At 42.3% G+C, this 21,356-nt stretch overlaps 2 protein-coding genes across 3 annotated transcripts in view; one reads left to right on the top strand and one right to left on the bottom strand.

Annotated features, from left to right (window-relative positions):
• The window catches only part of LOC126559737 (zinc finger FYVE domain-containing protein 1-like), a 281,299-nt gene that overhangs the window by 197,150 nt on the left and 62,793 nt on the right, over positions 1-21,356 (top strand). The window lies entirely within an intron of this gene.
• Positions 11,624-21,356, bottom strand: part of LOC126556626 (serine-rich adhesin for platelets) — a 111,501-nt gene continuing 101,768 nt past the window's right edge. The window contains exons 7-10 of one of the 2 annotated variants that reach the window (XM_050212001.1): positions 18,688-19,371; positions 15,165-18,251; positions 14,684-14,847; positions 11,624-11,831 (exon numbers count right to left, since the gene is read on the bottom strand). In XM_050212001.1, coding sequence (XP_050067958.1) covers positions 11,624-11,831; positions 14,684-14,847; positions 15,165-18,251; positions 18,688-19,371 — 4,143 coding nt within the window. The remainder of the gene's footprint in view (positions 11,832-14,683; positions 14,848-15,164; positions 18,252-18,687; positions 19,372-21,356) is intronic. The other variant, XM_050212003.1, reaches the window with a different exon arrangement.

Genomic DNA, 21,356 nt, shown 5'->3' with positions numbered 1-21,356 from the left:
CTATAATATAGGTTTTAAAAAAGTGTTTCTGTTTAGTAGGAGGTTATTTTAATTGAAATTTAGTATACTAAGTTGTATTATGATTTCCCTCAAAAGGAAAAAAAGGGAGACGCAAAAAGACAAAAAGTCACATAACAAGAATGGGAAACCCTTTTTTGCTGTACTTAATCTCTACTTCCGTTTAGGATGTTTTTTAGTTCGAATGTACCTTTTTCTCCATTAGATAGCCGCTGCTGAGATTGCATTAAATGTAAATAGAGATAACGGGACGTAAGAGAAAGAGAGTAACAGAGAGAATAAGTAACAAAAGACACAAAGTCAGACGAATGGAGTGAACAGCGTGTGCTACTTAACCATTTACTTAACAAATATGCGTAACGACACGATCACAATCACACAATAGCAAACAATTCGGAGGATCGGCTCGAAAGCGAGGAACCTCGACTCTGAGATTCGATGCGTACACGCTTTCGAAGTAGAAATAACACACATGCAACTATTTAAATGTAACACACAGAGTTTCTATAGCAACACGAAATCGAATAATCGACTTAGATAGCATGAGAGTTCCGGAGGGAATGAAGGGCAAGATAAAAAAAAGGAGAAAGATGTTTACTGAGCTTTTACTGACTGATGGGCACTGATTAATTATTAGCTAACTAGGTATATGTAGTGGAAGATTTAGGCGGGTATCGAACGGTTAGATAAGGGGATTTCTTTCTGTCGCTACCACACATACACACAAGCACGAGAACCAGGAAAGAAGGTACCCCGTAACACAATGTGTAAATTATTTATTTAACGCTAAATCAGCAGCAGACATACAACAAGCGATAGTATTTTGTGTTTAGTGTGTCGTCGTCCTGCTGCGAACGTAAACTACATATATTCCAGACGGGTTTTTTTTTTTTGTAAGCTTGGAAAGCTCGAATATGCACACTTCGTCCGTGTAGTTGCTGTGGCGTGTGCCGGTGTGTGTAGGGAAAAGGGCCAAAACGAAGCTGTTTGGTGTGCCATCCGGTGCAGCCAACTAGCTGTGTTGTTTGTTGTTGTGTAATATTGTTTCAATCTTGAAATGTTTAACTGTCCCGTGTCGAATGTATCTGTATTGTACATAGAATTCAAATTGAGAGAACGCAGGAACCCGGGGGATATTGAAAATGGCCGTCTACTACTTATAGTGCAACCTAACACGTAGGGCAAACAATGCGAATCGTAAATTCCAATGGCTGTCTGTTTATTTTAAATTCTGGTGCAACCGTTAAACCCACTGACCGTTTGGCTGGCGGGTGCACTTATCTGTACAACGATTGCTTGTTTCCTTAGCAAATGTGTCAATAGTGGAAAACACGCGCTATCACAGAAGAAAAACATTGTAAGCAGGTAACATTTTCTTTCCATTAAACAGAAAGAACAGCGAAAATCGAAACCGAAAGAGTTGTGTCGTTTTTTATGGTTCCGAAAGAATGTTAATAGTAAAATTAAATTAAATTATTCAGAGCTTCACGTGTACCGATAGTGCACTAAAAATATGTGGCGATTTATGACCGTAATCCGCCTGTTATTACACCACAGGGCGTAAAGCATTAAGTTCACCACCATATGGTGGTGAACTGTCAGCAAAAGCTTCAAAGCGTGGTTCTTGTCTGTGCTAAACATACAGTGATGTAGAGGTAAATTGTTACAACGCGATTTTCCAGCAAATTGATGGCTATGAGGCGCTTTCATGAATATTTATTAAAAGCTAACCAAAGGTTTTTTTTACGCCTTCCCAAATATTACACGACTTGCTTGCGTAATATTGACAGGTTTACTGAGTTCTTCAGAGTGCTCAAATAATTTTATACGAGAAATTCACTCTAAGTTCTTCTTCTTCTTGGCCTGGCCTTGATTGAGCACGTCGTGTCGACATGGCCAGGACTCCTATCAGCTTCTAGGAAACTCGGTCTAGGGCTGCAATCTTCCATCCACGGCTGTATCCGATCTCCGACAGGTTAGACTCCTGCATCCTCATCACGTGCCCCAGCCAACGTATCCTTCCGGCTTTGATTACCGTCAGGATATCAGCACCGCCAAACGTCGCGTCGAAAATGGCGAGAGCATTGGCGTCCTCCGTTAGCATAGTCCAAGACCCGTACCCGTAGAGGACTACCGGACGTATCAAGGTGCATTTCGTGTGTTGTTGGAGTCTTCTGGATCGCAGCAGTTTGTGGAGTCCGTAGTAGGCACGATTCCCCTGAACAATGCGCCTTCGGATTTCACTGCTTACGTTGTTGTCCGAAGTTACGATCGTACCAAGGTAGCAGAACTCATCTACCACCTCGAGATCGTCGCCGTCAACTGATACTCTGCTTCCGAGTCGGGCTCTGTCACGGTCAGAGCCTCCGGCAAGCAGGTGTTTTGTATTCGTCGCATTGATCCTCAATCTAATTCTATTGGCCTCCCGTTTCAGTCGGGTTCGCTTGGTTAACCGATGATGTCGATGTAATCCGCGAAGCCAAGGAATAAGAGAGATCGGGTGAAAATTGTGCCCCGGATGTCGAAGCCCGCGCTTCGCCTGACACCCTCCAGAGCGATCTTGAACAAGTTCTAGCATACAAAAACGAAATCAAAAATCAGATGCAGAAATCAAGAATAAATCGGGATATGTTTAAAAATTGCGGATCAAGAGCAAAAATATATGGGAACGTGTGAAAAACTCTTGGGAATAGAACAAAAATACCTGAGAAAGCGCAAGAAAGCCATAAGAACGAGTCCAGTCATAGAACGATGAATAATAATTTGACAAATGAGGAAAATAAAAAAATATATTCCATAGACGTGTGGAAACTGGGTGCTGTCATACACCAAGCGTACAATAAGGACGACTAGCTGAACAGTGCTAACTTCACAGTTTTCACTTTTCGCCCCTTTGCAGACTTTGCAGCAGACTTTCGCCCCTTTGCTACAGATTTCGTCAGAAGCTGCAACAAGGTGCATTTGTTGGAGCCAAATGGACCACCAAAAATGCCGGGAGCACTGGGTCTTTACGCTTCACTTGTTCATTGACTTCAAGAAGGCGTACGATTCCATAGATCGGATGCAACCGTGCCTGCAGCCCAAGAACGGGTATCCATAATACCAACTGTGATATTCACTTCTTCGCTGCAGCTTAAGTAATTCATCTTTGTACGTAATTTTTTTAAATAGAATTTACATTACATATATTTCTTTTCTTTTTTTCTGGGCTTTTCCACAGTATGTTTTCTTTGTTGTTGTTTGCTGTTTGTTTTCTTGTTTTTTTTTGGTTGCTGTTGCTTGTTTTTATACACACATTTAGTTTAAAATATACATCGTTTCTCAGCCAAAAACACTTCATCCAGTTTTTAGGTTCGCTTCACTGCTACTGCTACACACACACACGCACAATCCAATTTGTTTTTTTTTTGTATGAATGTAAGTGTGTTTGTGTGTGAGTGTGCGTTTCTGTGTTTGTATGTGGTTGTTGGTTTCAATCACTCTTTTCCTGGGTCATATCGGTTCATAGGTAATTCCCCAGCAAACATTCGCCTGTTGTTTTTGCTTTAATGCTACTCTTTTAACAAGTTTTAAAGAGTTTTCCTCTGACTCTTACTATTCCATTTCTTTTTACTATCGGTAACTTTCACTGAACGGCAATACGGTTACGGTTCGGGTTTTTGTTTTGTTTTGTTTTGTTCTTATCTTTTTTTCCACTCACTTTGTTTTTATATTGTGGTAGATTTGTTGTGCAGTTTCTGGATTACTTTCTATCTTTTCCGTTTTTTCTCTCTTTATCTCTCTCTCTCTCTCTCTCTCTCTCTTTATCTCTCTCTCTCTCTCTCTCTCTATTTCCTGTTTTAAAAATAGCACTGGCACTGGAATATTACACTGTTTGCGTTTTTGTCACTGTTTGCTACTATTTTTCTTTACTACCTTTTCCTCTTTGTATTCTGAATGTTTCGTTTTTAGCTCTACTATCATCTTTCTGTTGTAATCCTCTCTCGGTGTGTTGTTTATATTTGTTTTTCAATTTGCAAACACAACAATAATGATCATTGGACTGCATTAGTTTCCATCACTAAAGCAAGTGCCAATCAAAAATGAACAAAATTAACATGAAAAATTCAATAAAAATTAAAGAAATCATTACAGAAAAATGTATCGTAATGTTAAAAACAGGTTAAACCGATTAAAAGTCGCAAATATAACAATTTCTTATTTCGGTACGTTTTCAGAGAAAGGGGGGGAGAGAGAGAGAGAGAGAGAAAAAGAAGATTACTTTTGCTTATCTGCATACCACAAATTGGATAAGATTTTCCATGAGAAGAATCGTAGGGTAGCAGTTAATTACAACTCGGAAATCACAGAATTTTGCTTTATTTTTATTTATGCATTTTGCTTCGGTTTTCTGTCTACTATTTAAACGTTCTTGGCCACAGTGCGATTCATACTCATTTTGTCTGGTTTATGTTTTGTATTATGCAACAGTTAGCAAGTAAAAAAGAAACGGTTCTCATTGTACAATTTATTTTGTTTGATTAGTGCTGAAACAAGGTTCATCTCTTCAGCCGTATGCGTTAAACGTGCTCAGTAGGCCAATAGCAGTAACGCCTTCGTAACGCTGCGTTACGCACAGAATTCGTTGCGTTGTAATAGTACGGAGATTGCACCACAATAATAAGGTAGCAGCCATCGGGCTACGGGCAAACTGCATAAAAAGCTTGTTTCGTTGTTTCGCTGGTGAAAAGCATTTGTTGTTTTTCTTTTATTATGGCCGCTAAGTGATCGATTAAAATGGCTTCCCTTTGTCACGTTTTGCGTTGATAAAATCTGTTTTGCGCTGATCGATGTTTTTTTTTCTAAAATGCTTCGATGTGTCTGTGTGTAATGTTTCTGTCTGTTTTGATTGGGTTTTTTTGTGTGTTATTTTTGTTTTATTACTTTTTTCCTTGACTGCAGACTATGACCGTTTGACCGTTGCTCAACGAATTGACACATTGATTTGTTTTTCTTTTTCGTTCTTTCGTTTTCATTCTCGATTTACAAAAAAACGGGCCGGGCTTCACTAACCACGAGTGAGAGATTGCATGAGCAAACAGGTATTTGTCTTTTGTTTTAGTACAGGTAACAATCATAATTTTATCAGATAGTTAAAGAGAAAATGTGCAAGTCGTGCTATTAAACAAATCTTAAGCAGAGTAAAACTAATAAGTAAACAGAAAATCAAAACCGTCATTGTATAGCACATTTGCAAAAATGGGATTGGATTTGTTACAGTAACACAGTGATTCGCTAGTCGCCTGTTGTAAGTGTTGTTTTGGTTTACTTTTGCTCATTTGTTTTTCTGTCTTTGACTGTTCTCACACCATTATATACTAATCGACTTCGTTTGTTTGTTTTTTTTTTTTGTAACGTTTCCCTCAACATCAGCTGTCAGCTGTGTCCATTTAATGTCTTTCGTGCTTCTCACCGCGTTGGCGTGCATTGTTTCACCAGAACAATTGTTTTCATCTTACAATATAATCACATTAAAAACTAACAGTGAAAAACATTTATATTTTTTGCTGGAGCTGGCTGGCAGAACGTTGCGCTTTTGTTTGTATATGTGTGCGTTATCTGTATGTGTCTTTGTGTATGCATCTGTTGTGTAACTTTAAATATTACATTTGTGTTGGTTTTTTTTTTCTCTTATTCACTGTACAGTAGTGGTTGTTCATTAAAAGAAATTTTCTTTTTTACGTTTCTTTTACTTTCTTCTCCTTTCCATACTTTCTTTTATCTTTTCTTTCCCTCGTTTTTATGCTTGTTTGTTATTGATTTAGCAGCTTCGGTTTTACCTTTTTGTCTTGCTTTTTTACCTTGTTCTTATACCACTTCTCACACAAAGTTAGCATCGGTGTGTTTTTGTGTTTGTTTGTGTATTGTGCCGTAAACTTATCGTTTCTTTGATTTTGCGTTTCCGCACAGACAATATAACGATTACTTAATTTGCATAATAATGATAATGATGTATAATATATACTTTCGATAATTCCATTTATAAATATATTCATACTATCGCAATACGATCGCGCCCGCACACACACACACACCAACACAAACACATCACTGAAATCCATTTGTCCATTACACAAAGCAGTAAGAAGTGAGGAAGCTTAACGTGTTTCTGTCGATCCATGCGTATTCATGTGTGTGAGAAACGGTTCACTTACAATACAGGATAATATTTTAAAAAAAAAAAACCACAAAAAACAATTGCACTTACCCTAAAGCAATAACACTGAACGTTCAACGTAATTGGACAGGTGTAAAACAAACAACCGAAACAGAGAGAAAAGAAAAACACAACAAAACACAAGCTCGTGTGCATTTGAAAACCAGTTTCAAATGGTTTAAACATTTTCCTAATTAATTCCTACCAAATTCGATGGGTTATAATAATTCTTACTGAATCTATGCGTTACTATTACTAAATTACTAAACGAAACTTATCGTTGATCCGTCTCAAACGTCAACGTAAACGGAAAAAAGGGGATGTTTGGCGGTGTGTTTGTGTCTTTGTCTAGCAGATAGATGGGAAGGGACAACAACGTAGGGCATGTCTTTACAGTGTTTCACAAACACAAAAGCTTTTATACACAGTTAAGAAACATTTATATATTAATGTGTAGGAATTACTCCTTGGATGGCATTCGCGAAGGGTCTACAGCGATTGACGAGAGCCTAAAAACATGGCTTTACTGTTAAAACTAATTATTTCAATCAAAATTATTCCACTAAATAAACGAAAAGTTATATTTTGTTCATGTGTGTGTGTGTGTGTGTGCGTGTGCTCAAAAGAGTAAAATGCATCTGCATCGCTATACGTAACTTACACACTACGAATTGTGGTTTTTGCAATACAAACAAGGAGACCTCTTTTACTATGTACAAACAAGCAGGCGAAGGGAGAAAGCGAGCGAGAGACCGATAGAGCGGGAGAGCTTTTGTTTCATTTAACCATTTCATGTTTGTATGCTTCCATTTTGTTTCACTTTACCACTGCTGTGTGTGTGTGTGTTTTTTTTGCTCTGTTTAATGTTTTAGTGCTTTTGCCTTTGGATTGTCATTGAGTATTACTTTTAAATATTTTATTCCTTTTTATCCCTTGTTTTTTGTTCTATTCGTTCTTTTATCTCTCACTCGTTCAAACGCTTGTTGTTTTGCTTCTTTATCTGTATTGAGATTTCTCGATTTGGCTGTTTTTGGTTGTGTGCGATTTAAACAATTACGAAGACTTATACTTTACTGACAGGGAAAGAAGGAAGATCCGTCGATTTTTTGCTATTGGACAATTCGTTGTCTCAACAATGCGGGCAATTAAAAACTAATTTGGCATCATTTGTATTTTGTCCTCTCTCTTTTGTTCTCTCGCTTTTCTTCTTTTCCATTTCCTATTCGTCTTTCGTCTAATGGAAACGTTAGCCACTGTACGTTTGCTAGTTTTTCTTTTCCGCGTTCCGAAACAGGCGACGACGTTGTTGTTTTCAGCATTTTCATAGTATTGTTACAATTTTTACAGATACAAGGTACACAACAAGGTTTCGTAAGGTTGATTTTTTTTCCGTTGAATGTTCCGATCCGACCGGCATCCTTTACTTGCTTGTTTGATTCTTTCGTGTTAGGGGTTTAAAAGTGTTTGTTTTGTTTTACTTGCTTTTGCTATCTTCTCCTTTTTCCGCTTCTTTTTAAGCGAGAAAAAAGGCTCTCCTTACATACATTTTAACCAATTTTTTCCCGTTTCGTTTCGCTTCCATTCTCCGGTACGGGTAGTTTACAAGAGCCGTTTGGCCGCTGTCTTTAATACACTTGCAGTTTAGAGTTTTTGTTTTTGGTTTTTATCATAAATTTCTTCTAGAAAACTGATATGTATTAACTTCTATTATCTCAATTTCTTCGTTCCATTTCGTGCAGTTTAGTGTTTTTAATGTTTCCATTCTCTTTTAGGGACCCGCGGAGGGCCACCTCTTGGCTTATAATTTCACAAACTTTGTTTTGTTTTCCTTTTTACATCGTGGATCAAGCTTATCATCGTATTCTTCAGGGTTAAACAGAGAAGTAGTAGTAAGTCTAGGCATAGAACATCACACTTGGATGTTTGTACGAAATCTTATTAGTTAGTTCTTGTTGTTGTTTTTTTTTGTTCATGTAAACGTTTTATACCTTAAAATAGTAACAAAAGAAGAAAACGAAACAAATGAACAAAAACACGATTTTTCCTTTCAGGAGGTAACTTTTGCCTGCTGAGTGAATGTGCTCAAGTACGTGTGCGTTTTAAACGGTGCCACATCGTAACACCGTTTGCTTAACACTCCGCCTTAGACAGATATACATACTTTGTTTAGCTTAAAATTGTCCTAGAACCATACAAACAGCAAAAACCGAACGATCAGTATCAGTAGCAGCGATAAGATTAGTGTAGAGTTTTTTTCTTTTCTTCTTTTGTTTGAGTATTTTGCTTCCTCGTTCTGTGGTTTCGTTTGCATTTTTTGTTTGTTTGTTAATTCGTTAAAAATCACAACGCGGAGTATTTGATTTTGCCATTGTTTCTTTTTTGTGTTTTTGCTTCACACGCACACCTTCCTGTGCCTGTAATGCATCTTTTTGTGTGTGTTTGATTTTTGTTTCTAGTTGTTTTTCCCCTTTTTTTATGTTTTGTCGCTAAAGCCATCACCAACATCTTGGAGCATATTGAGCAAGGAAATAATAAGGGAGAAAGGGTTTAATAATTAATAATTTGAGCATCTGACAGATGGTAGAAAGGACTGATTGTCACTTCTAGTAAGTAAACTAATTAGAGGAGAAAAAAAAAACTGCACGTTACTATAACACATTTCCAGCTATTTGAGCAATTTTGAGCTACACTTTAAAGGGGAGTTGTATTGTTGTTCAAAAACAGATATTAAATATCACATTTCAAGAGTTTCGCGATGAAAAACAACTGTTGTGTGCTACACTGTAAATATGCTGCTAACATAAATAGAGCTACCCTCATCAGGTTGCAAGTCAAAAAATCTCTAACCACACTCAAGAGCACACCCTGTTTGACAGCGAAAGAATGAAAGTCAATGTACAGTAAGATCCGAAATTTTAAATGTTCCGAGCTACCTTTCACACTGATCACACACACACAGACACACATTTTGTCACATCCCCACACACGCCAAGTGATTGCTGTAACAATGAGCAAATAGATTTTTCTTATTTGTTTTTTTGGTTGCTGCCATTTTAGTTCGAATGGAACTCGAAAGTTTTCAATTATCAAAGTGGATTCGGAAGTAGAAAAATAAATTTATATACTACTACAAAAACACTGATATATCTCGATCGATTCCTCTTTTCGTACGGGGAAAGTGTGCGCCTGACACGAAGGGGGGGGGGGGGGGGGGGGGGGACATTAGATGGAGAGATAGAGAGTCTTTCTTCCCCGTTGTTGTCTGTATGACGAATCTGAGCGAGTGTTGAGTGTGAGTGAAGTTGGAAAATTTACAAGACAACCCTGTTATCAATGCTTAATCACGTTTTCGAATCGTTTCCCTCTGTTTCACTCTCTTCTCGTACATGATCTACATCCCTTTTCTTAAAAACGATCGTAAGAACTTTCCCTTACATTTGTGCCGGATATAATGATCGGTGCGCGTTTTGTTTTGTTGTTTAGCTTATTTCCATCACTTGGTCTCTCTCTCTCTCTCTCTCTTTCTCTATTCTAATTTGCGTTTACCACATTAGCATCCATTAACTTACAATTCAATCATTTATAGAATTAAGAACATTGATCAACACTTAAGTTCTAGATACAACCATGTTTCAAGTTTACGGTTCTGTTTTTTTTTTAATCTCCTTTCCTCTTCTTTGCTTCCTTTGCTTCAACTTTTTGCTACACATCTTTGCTTAGGTAAAACTTTAAAGTAATTCGTTAGGAAATAGATGTATCGCCTTCAGCCCACTACTTTGTATCTTTTTTATACCTTTTATCTTATTACTTCTTCTGTTTTTGTGTCTCTTTTACTCCTATACCACATATTTTCTACATTTCAATGTATGTCTTTTTTTGAATCTGTTGTGTTTTGAGTTTGAGTTTTTTTACTTCTTCTTTCCTTTAAAGAAAGTGCTTCCTTTTTCGTTGCTTTCTTTACTGCGGCACTTATTTTCGGGTTTGCCAGTCACTGCTAGAGCTGCTCGGCATGGTTAAAGGAACACCTCCACACAGCACACAACGCGCGTAACAAATCCATTGGCAACGATATTCCTGTGATTGTGATTTTGTGTTTCGGGAGGAAGGAAGAGCCGCTTTTTTCCGTTTGTTGATAATACTGGGACAAAACGAGAGTCGGTACGTTGGCCACCATGTGTGGAAAAAATGTGTACTTAAGTGTTACAATCGCTTGCAACACTTCCATCGTTTAGAGCACACGATTCAATTCTCTAAGAGCAGCCATGAACACGGACACGCACACACATGTACTTTCCTGTGATGGCCTGGTTGATGATGCAGATGGCAACGCGTAGCTCACTTAAGCCTAGCTAAAACGCTGTAAGTGGATGGGTTACAATGAATGTGCATTTGTGTACGTATGTATGTGTGTGTGTATATACTTAGAACGGAAACACAAAGTTTGTTATGTACAATTAATCCTACATAAAACATCGATACGCCAACAGCCGTGGTCAGAAGCTTTGCCCTATTTTTTTATGCCACTGTGCGTTACTAATATACACCCTCCAACACATTCATCCTTCCAGTGTGTGAGAGCGTAAGTTGAGCAGTAGTTTTCCGAACTTTACGACTAGAGTAGAAAGATTCAACAACGAAAAAACCTCACTTTGTGTACAAAAAACACCCATATACACACACATACGTCCGCGCCTATACACCACTACGTCGTGCAGCACACTATTCATCGCTCGTAGTGTATACGAGCTTGAGCTTTAGTGTCCTTACATTGTGGGCGCCATTTTGTAGTAAGAGATTTTAAAGTTTCTCACTTCTTTTTTCACAACTGTTCACCTGACCTGTGCCTGGTTTGCTTGTCTGCTTAAATAGGTAAGTTTTGTTGTTGCTTGATAAGAGACCACATTGGTTTTTTTTTGTTTTTTACGGTTGGAAGTTTACATAATTTGACCTGGTATTTTCACAGTACACTCCTTACACAACTACAAACGGTTTAGGCATCATGGGAGATTGTGAGGGGATGCGCGAGTGTGGGTAGATTGGGGGCGAGGGACTTTTGTCATGACTTTTGCTTTTCTCTTTTCCTGTTTTTGCGTTACAAAACTTCTAACTGCGTCAATCAATCGGGCGTTTTTTTTTTCTTCTCCCAACTGACCGTTTCGGTAATTTTTAGCTTTAACAACCTTTCGTTTAGTTAAGTGTAAAGTTTTGTCACTCTTTTTCGACTCGTGTGTTTTTTCCCCCTCATCAAAACTGGTGGTGATAACGGTGAACAGTGGTTTTCTCTGTGTTTGTGGCCGTTACATTTACAGCTTTGTGTGTTTGTTTGTTTGTTTGTTTTTTGTAATATTTTGGCAAACAGATTGTCTAGATGCGGTTCCTTTACTTTAGCTCTCTGCGCTAGCTCTGGGCTCACTTTGTCACTGTTAGCTGCAGTTGCGTGCCTTCTTCGGGTGTTGCTTGCTTTTCATTATCTTGCTGCTGCTGCTGCTGCTGCTGACGTTGTTGCTGCTGCAGCTGTTGCTGGTGAAGCTGTAGCTGGTGCTGCAGCTGATCGCTTGCATCCTGCGGCCGGTGTGACTTCATGTGAGCGCTTCGGCTTTTTACCTTATTGAATACCCTTCAGGTGTTTCGGTGGGCGGGAACGAGAGAGACAGAGAAAGGAGGAATGGAAGATACAGATAACAATTAATCAACGTTTAGTGTAGTAGATGAAATGGAGGGAGTGTATGTCAGTATTCAGTTCGATGTTTCTGCTATGTTAGTTGAGTGAAGTCGTTTGAGTTGTTCACAACTACGCTCTAGAAGCACAGGTTGGACGCAAGATACACACACATTGACGTAAGAAGCGGTTTCTTTCTAGCTGGCTCGCTGGTAAAACAACACATCGGCACTATTGTAGGCAAGTAGAGCAGCGGTAGTAGATGAGCGATAGTAAGAGTGTGTAGTAGTGATAGTAGATAGTAGCGTAAGTAGTAGCAACAGCTAGTAAAGAAGGTAGTACAGTATAGTGGCTAGTGTGAGTGTTTTGTTCTGGAAGCAAAAGCTTCGCTCAACCGTCTTTCATTCCTCTAGGACACAGGTGAACAGCAAGCATTTGAAAGGAAAAGGAGAAAACAGAACAGATGAAGAGAACAGGGCACCCAAAGTCGGTGGTCCCCCTTGCTAGGGAAGTACTAAAAGCACTCAGGGGTGTTGCACCCGGAGAATGCTCGTTTTAAAAGCACAGTATAAGTTTACTCGAGAACACAACAGACAGCACATAAATACATCTACAAGTACGCAGACACACATACATACACTCGTTCATACACTCAGACATGTACGCGTTAGTTGAGGTTAAGTAAGGGATGATCAAGATGTTGTAAATATCGCTCAAAATGGCCTCCAATACAATCGTTAACAGCTGGAATACTTGTTTCTTTACAACAAAACAAAAACTAGAAGAGATGTATAAAATTGTTGTTCTAGTAAGTAATAGTAGTTGGATAGTCAGTCCTGGGTCAATCCAAATGGGATTTGAACTCTGGTCTTGCCGTGTGTGGACGGGCGTCGTTGTCAACTTATCAATGGATCGCCTCTATAATACACAATATTTGTACATTTTTGTATTATTTTACAATTTATTTTTTTTCGGTAGTTGCAAATTTTATCCAAACAACTCTCTGCTCTCGCATTGTTGTGATTTTTGTTATATTTTTCAAGTGTCTTATAATATTTTAATTTGCTCAAAAGTGTATTGTATTATATACAGTACAGGTTTCTGATTTTAACTACCCGGGAGAAGCGATTTACAGAGATGGATAAAAGATTAAGATCTCTTTGATACCAGATGTTCATGCTGCTGCATTCGATAGTACCATTCGGTATAATTTTACCAAAATTTTGTTAAATGTTCACCAGCATCTTAGCTATCTACAGCCCAAAAGCCAAAAGCTATGAATCAGTTTTTGTTCTATTTCTAAAATTGTACACTGATTGTAAGATTTTATCTCTTTTGACCATATTTTAATCGAAACGGCCAAAATAACCTACATATCAAAACCTTATCGATTTATTGAACACTAGCTACAATATGCCATTTTTCATTATGCATAATAGCTGATTATCTAAATCTTTTGTCTAATATTGTATATATTTTTTGTTATTAAAGGTTATTTTAACGAGAGAGTTGTTAAAAAGTCATTTCATATTGAAAAACTGGATTGAAAACTGGCAATAAAACTATCAAAGTTCAAAATATAAAAATATGGAGCCAAAACCATTTATAATAATGCTTGATAAATGTATCTATTTTGACAAAGGTCGCCAAAAGCTACGCGAATTTTTGGAGATTTTTAAATCCATGAACTATCCCGAGAAAAATATCTTCCATAGTGAAGTTAAATGGATGAAATATGCGTTTACCAAAACAACAAAATTTTTGTTTTATTATTGCCTACAACTTACTTGAATATTGAGCTTGGGAGCTTGAGCAGCTTGTGAGTTTTAGCTATCTCTTCTAGTATTTGTCCTCATAAAAAAGGATTCGTAAAGTTATGTTAAGGACTGTAGTAGCAGAAAACGAGAGTAGATAACACAATCAAGAAAATGGGAAAAAGAGCGAGAAAGTGAGAAAGAAAGTGAGAGAGAGAGAGAGAGCAAGAGAGATTCGGTACAGTTATAGTAAATTATTTTGCACATTTTGTTCCTAAGTAATTTAGCAAGTGGCAGCAGTGGTAGAAGGATACGTACGATAAGCAAGGATGCGACACGCATACAGCCATGCGATCACACTCTCCTAAAGAGATGCTTCCTGCTGTGGTTTAGGTGTCCTTTTGTACTGTTGTTAATGTGTGTGATTGAATAATGTGGGTGTTTTTGTTTGGTAAAATATCCTGAAACGTACTAACGTACACATACACGCGCACGCACACACACACACACACACACAAACACACTAGTTGAAAACAGATCTCACTGATGCAACTGATAAGAGATGTGGCGCACTCCAAGGGGGAAACTTTTGCTCTCGGTGTTTGCCGGAAGTGGGCGAAGAACAACAAGAAGAAGTAGTGTCGAGCGAATCCGTTGCCGAAAAGTTGCAAGAGTGAAATTGTGTCAGTGAAGGTGTCTGAACGCTTGCAATTAGTTTTCTGTGTCGTAAAACTGGGTAGGAAACCCGTTAAACCAGGACCAATAAAAATGAAGGGAATCGTCGGATTCGGTCGTACCCTTTCACCTCTTCTCGCCCACTCCGCCCACCACCCGTCGTCTGCACCTGGAGGGACCGGTTTGCCCGTGTGGAGTGTAGGGCGCCCTTGCACAACCTAAGAATTGCACACAACCAAACGGCAAACTGTTTGTTGTTGTTCTGTTGTTGTTTGCTGTGCTGTTTGAATATATTTTGGTTGCTATCTTGAGTTGAGTTGAGAGTGAAGTTGTTGTTACGGTTGTAATTCGTTAAAACGAGCATTTATGGGGTGATCTTACTTGCCGCACACCTTGCAGGGATAGTCATCCTTTGTCGGTATGTGGTTAGGGTTAATGGGGTTACCGGCGGCACTCAAGAAATTACCATTTTGAACTGTGCTGTGGTTACGCCCGATGCAATGTATGCGGATGTGACCGTGGAGGGCCGCTTTGGACGAAAAGCTCTGCGGAGAAAGAGAGATAGAGACACAGAAATAGTGGAGATAGATAGATAAGGGGAGAGCAAGAGAGATTGAAGTAGGGATGGACACAATGGGAAAACCCTTTTTTAAGTAGTTAGTTTCCTTCGAAGGGCTTAAAACGGAACTAAGAATACCAAAAGATCGAGCGAATTGATTAGTGCATGGTTAGTTATGTAGATGGGCAGATGAGATTAAATGGTAAAGGACTCGAGGCCCTTCGAAGAAACCCGATTGTATAGGGGATTAAACAAATTCAAACGAAAGTATCTGTAAGCAGAAAGGGAGATAAGATAACCTACCGCTGAACAGTCAGGAACCTCGCATACATGCGGTCGGACGTCACTAACGGTGTGGTTGCCATTTTGCTGCAGATTTCCATTCTGACCGGGCTGATGCGATCTGGCAAGGGTCGTCGTCCCTGTGCCAGCATTGACCGTATAGTCGAGATGATCCAGCAGAAGATCTTCTACCGGGGGTGGTGGCGCAGGTGGCGATGGTGTTGGCGACGGAGATCCATGCAATCCGGCATACTTCGGGCCGGCCAGAGTCGTCGTGCTTTTGTAATCGATTCCGAGCTTTTTCCAGAAGTAGTACATCTGCACACAGTCAGCAGTCGATTTGCCGGGAAGCAAATCACGCGCAATGCGGTGAAAGTCTTTCCCATGTTCCTCCAGACCCTGGATAAGCTGTTCGATTTCGTCCGCCGTCCAGCGGCGATGTATGGTGGCGGGTGGACCCTGCAACATACCGAGAATGGCCTGCTGAATCTCACCATTTGCTTCCAGCAGTGCACGCAAGGCGTTCTCCTCCGTGTGGCATCCGAGCGGTGCGGCGGACGATCGGGCGAGCTCGATGAACCGTTGCACTTGACGCTCGTTCGGAGCTAACGCCGGATCCCAGAGACGCTGGGCCTGTTGGGCGGCATGAAACTGCTGAAGTCCACCGTACACGGGTCGCGTACATTCGGGCAGGGTTGCCTGATAGTCCGGTCCGAGATTGATCCGGGGACGGATCGGTAGCGGAGGCTCGGAAAAGATGTCACTCGTGCTGTCCATCGTGGAGTCGAGATCTACGTCCGGAGCACCCGTCGATCGTGCATGGTTGACGTTTGAATATAGCCCGGTCGTTCCGATACGTTCGGGGTTTAGCATCGGTGAAGGGGTGTAGTGTAACGCTGGCAGGAGTGACGTGGTGGATCGTCGCAATTTTGACAGATAGATTGTGGGCTTACGCTGGCCGACAGGAAGGCTAGAAACGTTAGTGGCACCAGTGGATGAAGACGTTTGGGACCGTTTGCGAGGCCACACGGGACCTCCGGAGTTGGCACTGCCTAGGAGAGCGTGCTGCAGCCTGGGCGAAGCTACCGACGATAACGATAGTGAGGAAGAGGACGATGACGAGGAGCAGCTGTGTGAGGAGAGACTGCTTGGACTGAGGAACACACTGTCCGCGTCCTTTGGCATGGGATCGGTTTGCACCGTGAGCGGTGTGTTCGACTCAACGTCTGAGGGTTTCGATTTTTTGGCACTGGGAGGCATGCATTGATTGATGGCATTAACGCCTGTCTGTTGTTGTTGATGTTGCTGCTGTTGAAGCAACTGTTGCTGTTGCTGCTGCTGCTGCTGCTGTTGTTGCTGTTGTTGTTGAAGTTGCTGCTGTTGCTGCTGAAGCTGTTGCTGATGCTGCTGAAGCTGGTGCTGCTGAGCGGCTTGGCTTTGTTCGAAGAGAAACTTCTGATGCTGCCGGTGGGCAAAGTCTTTCGGTGAGGAGGACAGTAACGGATCGTCCGAATTGGGCATCATCTGTGACTGCAGTGAGGAAAGGCCATTCAGGTAGTACAGATCGATGTCTCCCTCCGTCACACCAATGTCATCGTCATCATCGTTCGGTAAGACTTCCTCGAGCGCTTCTTTAACCTCAGCCGCCGACGACATGGTAGCGGAGAAGAAAGCATTCGAAAGGGGCGAGGACGTGTTCCGCGTTTCCTCGATAAACACTTGAGCATCGTCGAGAAAGTCCAGATTCATCTTGGACGTTCCATCCACGGAGGTGGGTTTAGATTCGGAGGCGAAAAAGCTATCCTCCGTCTTGAACAGCTCCGAACAGTGCTCATCCAGCAGGTGTTTGTTCGCTCGGAACAGGTCGTGGTTTTCGTCCAGCAGCTCGTGCTTGAGGGCGAGTATCTTCTCGCTGTCGGACACCTTCGAATCACCGTCCTTCGGTTCGGTCTTGAAGAACCCATCGTCGAGGAAACTTTGCGCTCCCCGTTTGTCGTCGAAGAAGGAACCGGCATCGGTGAAGTGACGCGAATCGTCCAGGAAAGGCGATGCCTGTGCAACCGCCTCGTGTGATGCCGGTGGCGTTGGGTAGGCCAGTGGTGATGGAAGCGGCGAAAGATGAGGTCCTGATGGGGATGATTGAAGCAGATTGGTGGTGGAGGACGTTGGACCTCCGTTCACCTCGCCCGCTGCCGTTGTGCCACCGTATAGTACACTAAAATCTTTGGAGTGCAGTGCTCCAAACTCAGCAAGTCCTTCCGGGAGTGGCGAGTCTAGTACGGCTTGTATTTGACGTGATGGTGTAAATCCTTGATCACTGATGGAGCCGTAATCGGTGAGAGCGATCTCATCGAGCGGTTCAGTCGAGTTTGAATCCTGCAGTAGTTGGATCGGATCGACGGCCTGCAGTAGCATGGCCGTGTCGCTTACACTGTACACATCACCATCGCCAAAGTCGGTAGAGTAGGCGAGCGTGAACACATCGCCGGGGGTAGAAGTTGGCGTTTGAGATATGGTAAGCGACAGTGGACTACCGTCGTTGGTGGGATTCGTCATCAGACTCGTGCCGGTGATCGTGGGCGACATCTTCGTCGTGGTGGACAGTGTCGCACCGGGCAGAACGGTGACGGTACGAGAGTTGGCCGATGTGATCAGCTGTGCCGTCGTAGCGTGGTTGGTGATCGACGAGGAAGAGATCGTTGGATTGCTCGTAGGTTGCTGGAGCGATAGGATGGTGGAAGTGTCACCGGTGGAAGCCGCTCGTTTCACCGCCACCTTAGTGCCTCGCTTTAGTAGTTCGATCAGGGTGGCATCTTTAAGTTCCGTACCATTGACGGTGGTGGTAGTTGTGGCACCCGTTGCTAGGCCATTAATCGTTATCGAAGGTGCAGATGACGTGCTGATGGACTGGGGTGAACTGGTGACGTTAATGAGCGTTGCCTTGGAGTGTAGGGTGGCGGTGTTGATGATCTGGGTGGTACCGTTGGATGTGGAGACGATCGCAACCGTGCTCGGTTTCGGTGAGAGGAATGCTTCGTTGGCGTCGATCAGCCGACGGGCGGTTAGCGGTGGTGCCGGCACGACGAATGAACCCTTCAATAAGAGATTCTATCATTACCAAAACGCGCGGTGGCACGAAACGGTACACCAAAGAAAGATACGACACATTAGGAAACGGAACGAAAGACGTACGAAATCATAAGTACACATAGAGGTGGGCTAGATTGTTGCAGAGTTTTAGTTTTTCACGTCATTCAGGTTGTACAACGCGGTCTTGGTTATTAAAATGTAATGACTAGGATTTATTTGTACTTCAATGAATCTAAAGTTAATTTAAATCTTAAAGAGTATTATTCTTGATTTATAAAATAACGCCTAAAATTATGCAATGACGAATGCAAAACGAGTTTTTCGTTCATCATTCCAGCAAAAAAAGCACAATATTGCCATCTTTCGTAAAACTCCAATCAACAATCTATCCAACAGTAGTAAAAAGAAACAGCAATTACAACACATTAATAGAGCTTGTAGAACGTTTCCATACCTTCAAATCCTTGCTGCGCTTGTTGATGATCTTCTCCTCGATCAAGGCCCTCACACCAACACTAGCCGTCTGCAGTGGTGGGCCAGTGTTTTCCTTCTTATCACATTTCTTCGCTTCCGAGTCTTTCTTGAAGTAACCCCCGTGCAGTCGCATGTGTCCGTTCAGGGCGGGAATATTTTTGAACTTCCGATGGCACAGGTTACACTCGACCGGTTTTTGCTCCAGCTTCGTAGCAACGGCGGTGTTGGTGGTGGCGGCGGTAGTGGCGGGTAGTTGGGTAGCAGCAGCAGCAGATTGAGCAGCCTGGCCTGTTCCAGCAGTCGGTGTGGTTGTCGTGGTGGTGGAGCCCGTCGTCGAAACCACACTGACCGCACTGATGGAGGACGTACCGACCGCAGACGATGACACTGAGATGGTAGCTGCCCCGGCGAGTGGTCCATTAGGATCGGCACTTGCACTGCCACCGTTAGGCGCCTTGCTGGTGATGAGGCTGGTAATGGTACCGTTCGGGTGGGAGCTGATGATGGTGGGGTTGATGGAGGTGGACAGCGCGGTTGTCGGTGTGACTGCCATTGAAGACACTGGCACTGCACTGACCACCGTCGCCGTTGTCGATGGCACCGCCGACGTTGGTGTCGTCGTTGCGGCGCCCGTTGCGGACAGCTTGTTCTGGCTGAGCTGCAGCTGAAAAGTAAAATGGGCGTTCGGGTAAGTCGATCATTTTTTTAATGCATTAAAAGAGCATCGCAAACGGGACGTCGTTGTCGAGGTGTGGTGAACCGAAGAGGAAGGGAGGATAGTGTCGCGAGAAAGTGGTCGAGAATCTGCTTTTGACTTTCTGGTCCGAGATCCGGAGAAGTTTTTTCCTACTTCTTCCTCTATTCGTCTGCTGGATTATTTCACCCCAAGGACAGAATAGTGAAGCAAACGAAGCACAATGTTAATTTACGGCTCTGTGTGTGTGTGTCTTTTTTTCTTCTTCGGTTAAGTCCTATTCTCATCTGCCATCTGCAGCCGGACTGGTCGAGAAATGAACAGTACCCTGTCGCCGTACCACGAGGACCAAATCCCCACAGGGAGGGTAAAACTATTATTATCTTTTAACATGGAAATGTGTCCTTTTGTCGACGCGCTGCCGTACTATCCAAGAAGCCTCAGCTTAGGGGGAGTTTGGCATCGTGATGCCTCCGGAACTACTAATGGGCGGTTTCGTCGTTCTCGTCTATTTTGGAGCCGGTAGGCTACGCGGTAGTGTTGGCTGCTAGCGACCGAGCTGTACCAAGCAGTCTTAATCTTTCGCTGGGAAGAGTGCGTTAAATTTATGGATTCACCAAGGGTCAAACTTTGTGCGAGATTTAGGCCACTCTCGCTCTCTGATGGGACATTCCTTGAATTTCCGCCACGGGCACAAGCACTGGCTGCTTATCCTGTGTGTGAAGGTTTGGTCCGAGAAAGTGGAGAACTAAAACCATTGTGAAAGCATTTATCTACCTAAGAGTGGAGTAGTACACTGGTAGAGGTAGGGTTTGAAAGCTGGAAAAGAAGCCTTTTTTGTTGTGAAAAATTATCACAACTTTATGCGCAAATTCTGGCAACAGCTGGAGAGACAAACTGAAAAGCAAATTAATGCAACAACGATGCTCTTTCAATCATGTATAGACTAATCTTTTGCGTTGATATTCTTGATATAATATTTTTTCTTCGATACTATCTTATAACAACAGGATAACCATCCAAATGTCATCTGAAAAGAAAAAGATCATTATGTGCTGAACCAAAATGGTTTGAAGCAACTCGTCAAGAAATGTATTGCCCGCCGGTCGCAACTTTTGTCCCTTTTGTACCGGTTGTAAGTATCCGTTTCATATTTCACACTGCTCCCGAAATGTATGCAACACCGCAACAACGTTCCCGTCGGGTGGACACTCCGAAAATACCAACCAAAAAAGGTACGACAGCAACAGATCTCCATTTGTGCTGCCCGTGCCTCCGGGAAGCCTCCGGAAACTTGGTAACCACTTTCGACAAGTTGTTTGTTCTCGAGTTGTTGTAATCCCTAACCCGAAAGCTCGTTAGCTGCCCTTTTCAGCGGGGTCGACTACGAATACTCGGGGACGGATAAACCCATTTCGTCAAACACATTGGGGTACCGGAAGGGGACAGATGGAGAGCTGCCAGCAGGCACTTTAGGCAAAGAAGTTGCACACCGAAGCACGCACACAAACATAGACGGAGTGGTAACGGTCTCGGGCACGTTCTTCATCGGCATTTGGCATCTCTCCTGGGCATTGCTGGGTGCGCCGTTGTTGCCTTTGTGACAGGTTGGTGACACACGCACACACACACACACACACATACAGAGAGAGACCGTTGTTGCATCGGAGTTGTGACCGTGCCATTCCAACATCCGGCGTCGTCTTCTAAGACCGTAATTCAATTGAAACTTATCTATTCAATCAAATTTCGTTATTCAATCCGTCACCCGGCCGGACGGGCGAGTCCACGACCGGGACCGGGGGACGGATGGGAAAACGTGGTCCGTGTGCCTATTTTGGGGCGAGTTCCAACAGTCACGGGAATATAGCTGTGTACCGCTGGTTGATGGTGGCTGACAAGGATCAAACTTCGAAACCCATTAAATGAGATTTTCGGTTTTGTACCATGGCGAT

This window comes from Anopheles maculipalpis, chromosome 2RL, assembly GCF_943734695.1.
Source record: "Anopheles maculipalpis chromosome 2RL, idAnoMacuDA_375_x, whole genome shotgun sequence".
Taxonomy (NCBI): Eukaryota; Metazoa; Arthropoda; class Insecta; order Diptera; family Culicidae; genus Anopheles; species Anopheles maculipalpis.
The sequence above is the reverse complement of the archived record's forward strand: the minus strand, read 5'-3'. Positions and strand labels throughout refer to the sequence as shown.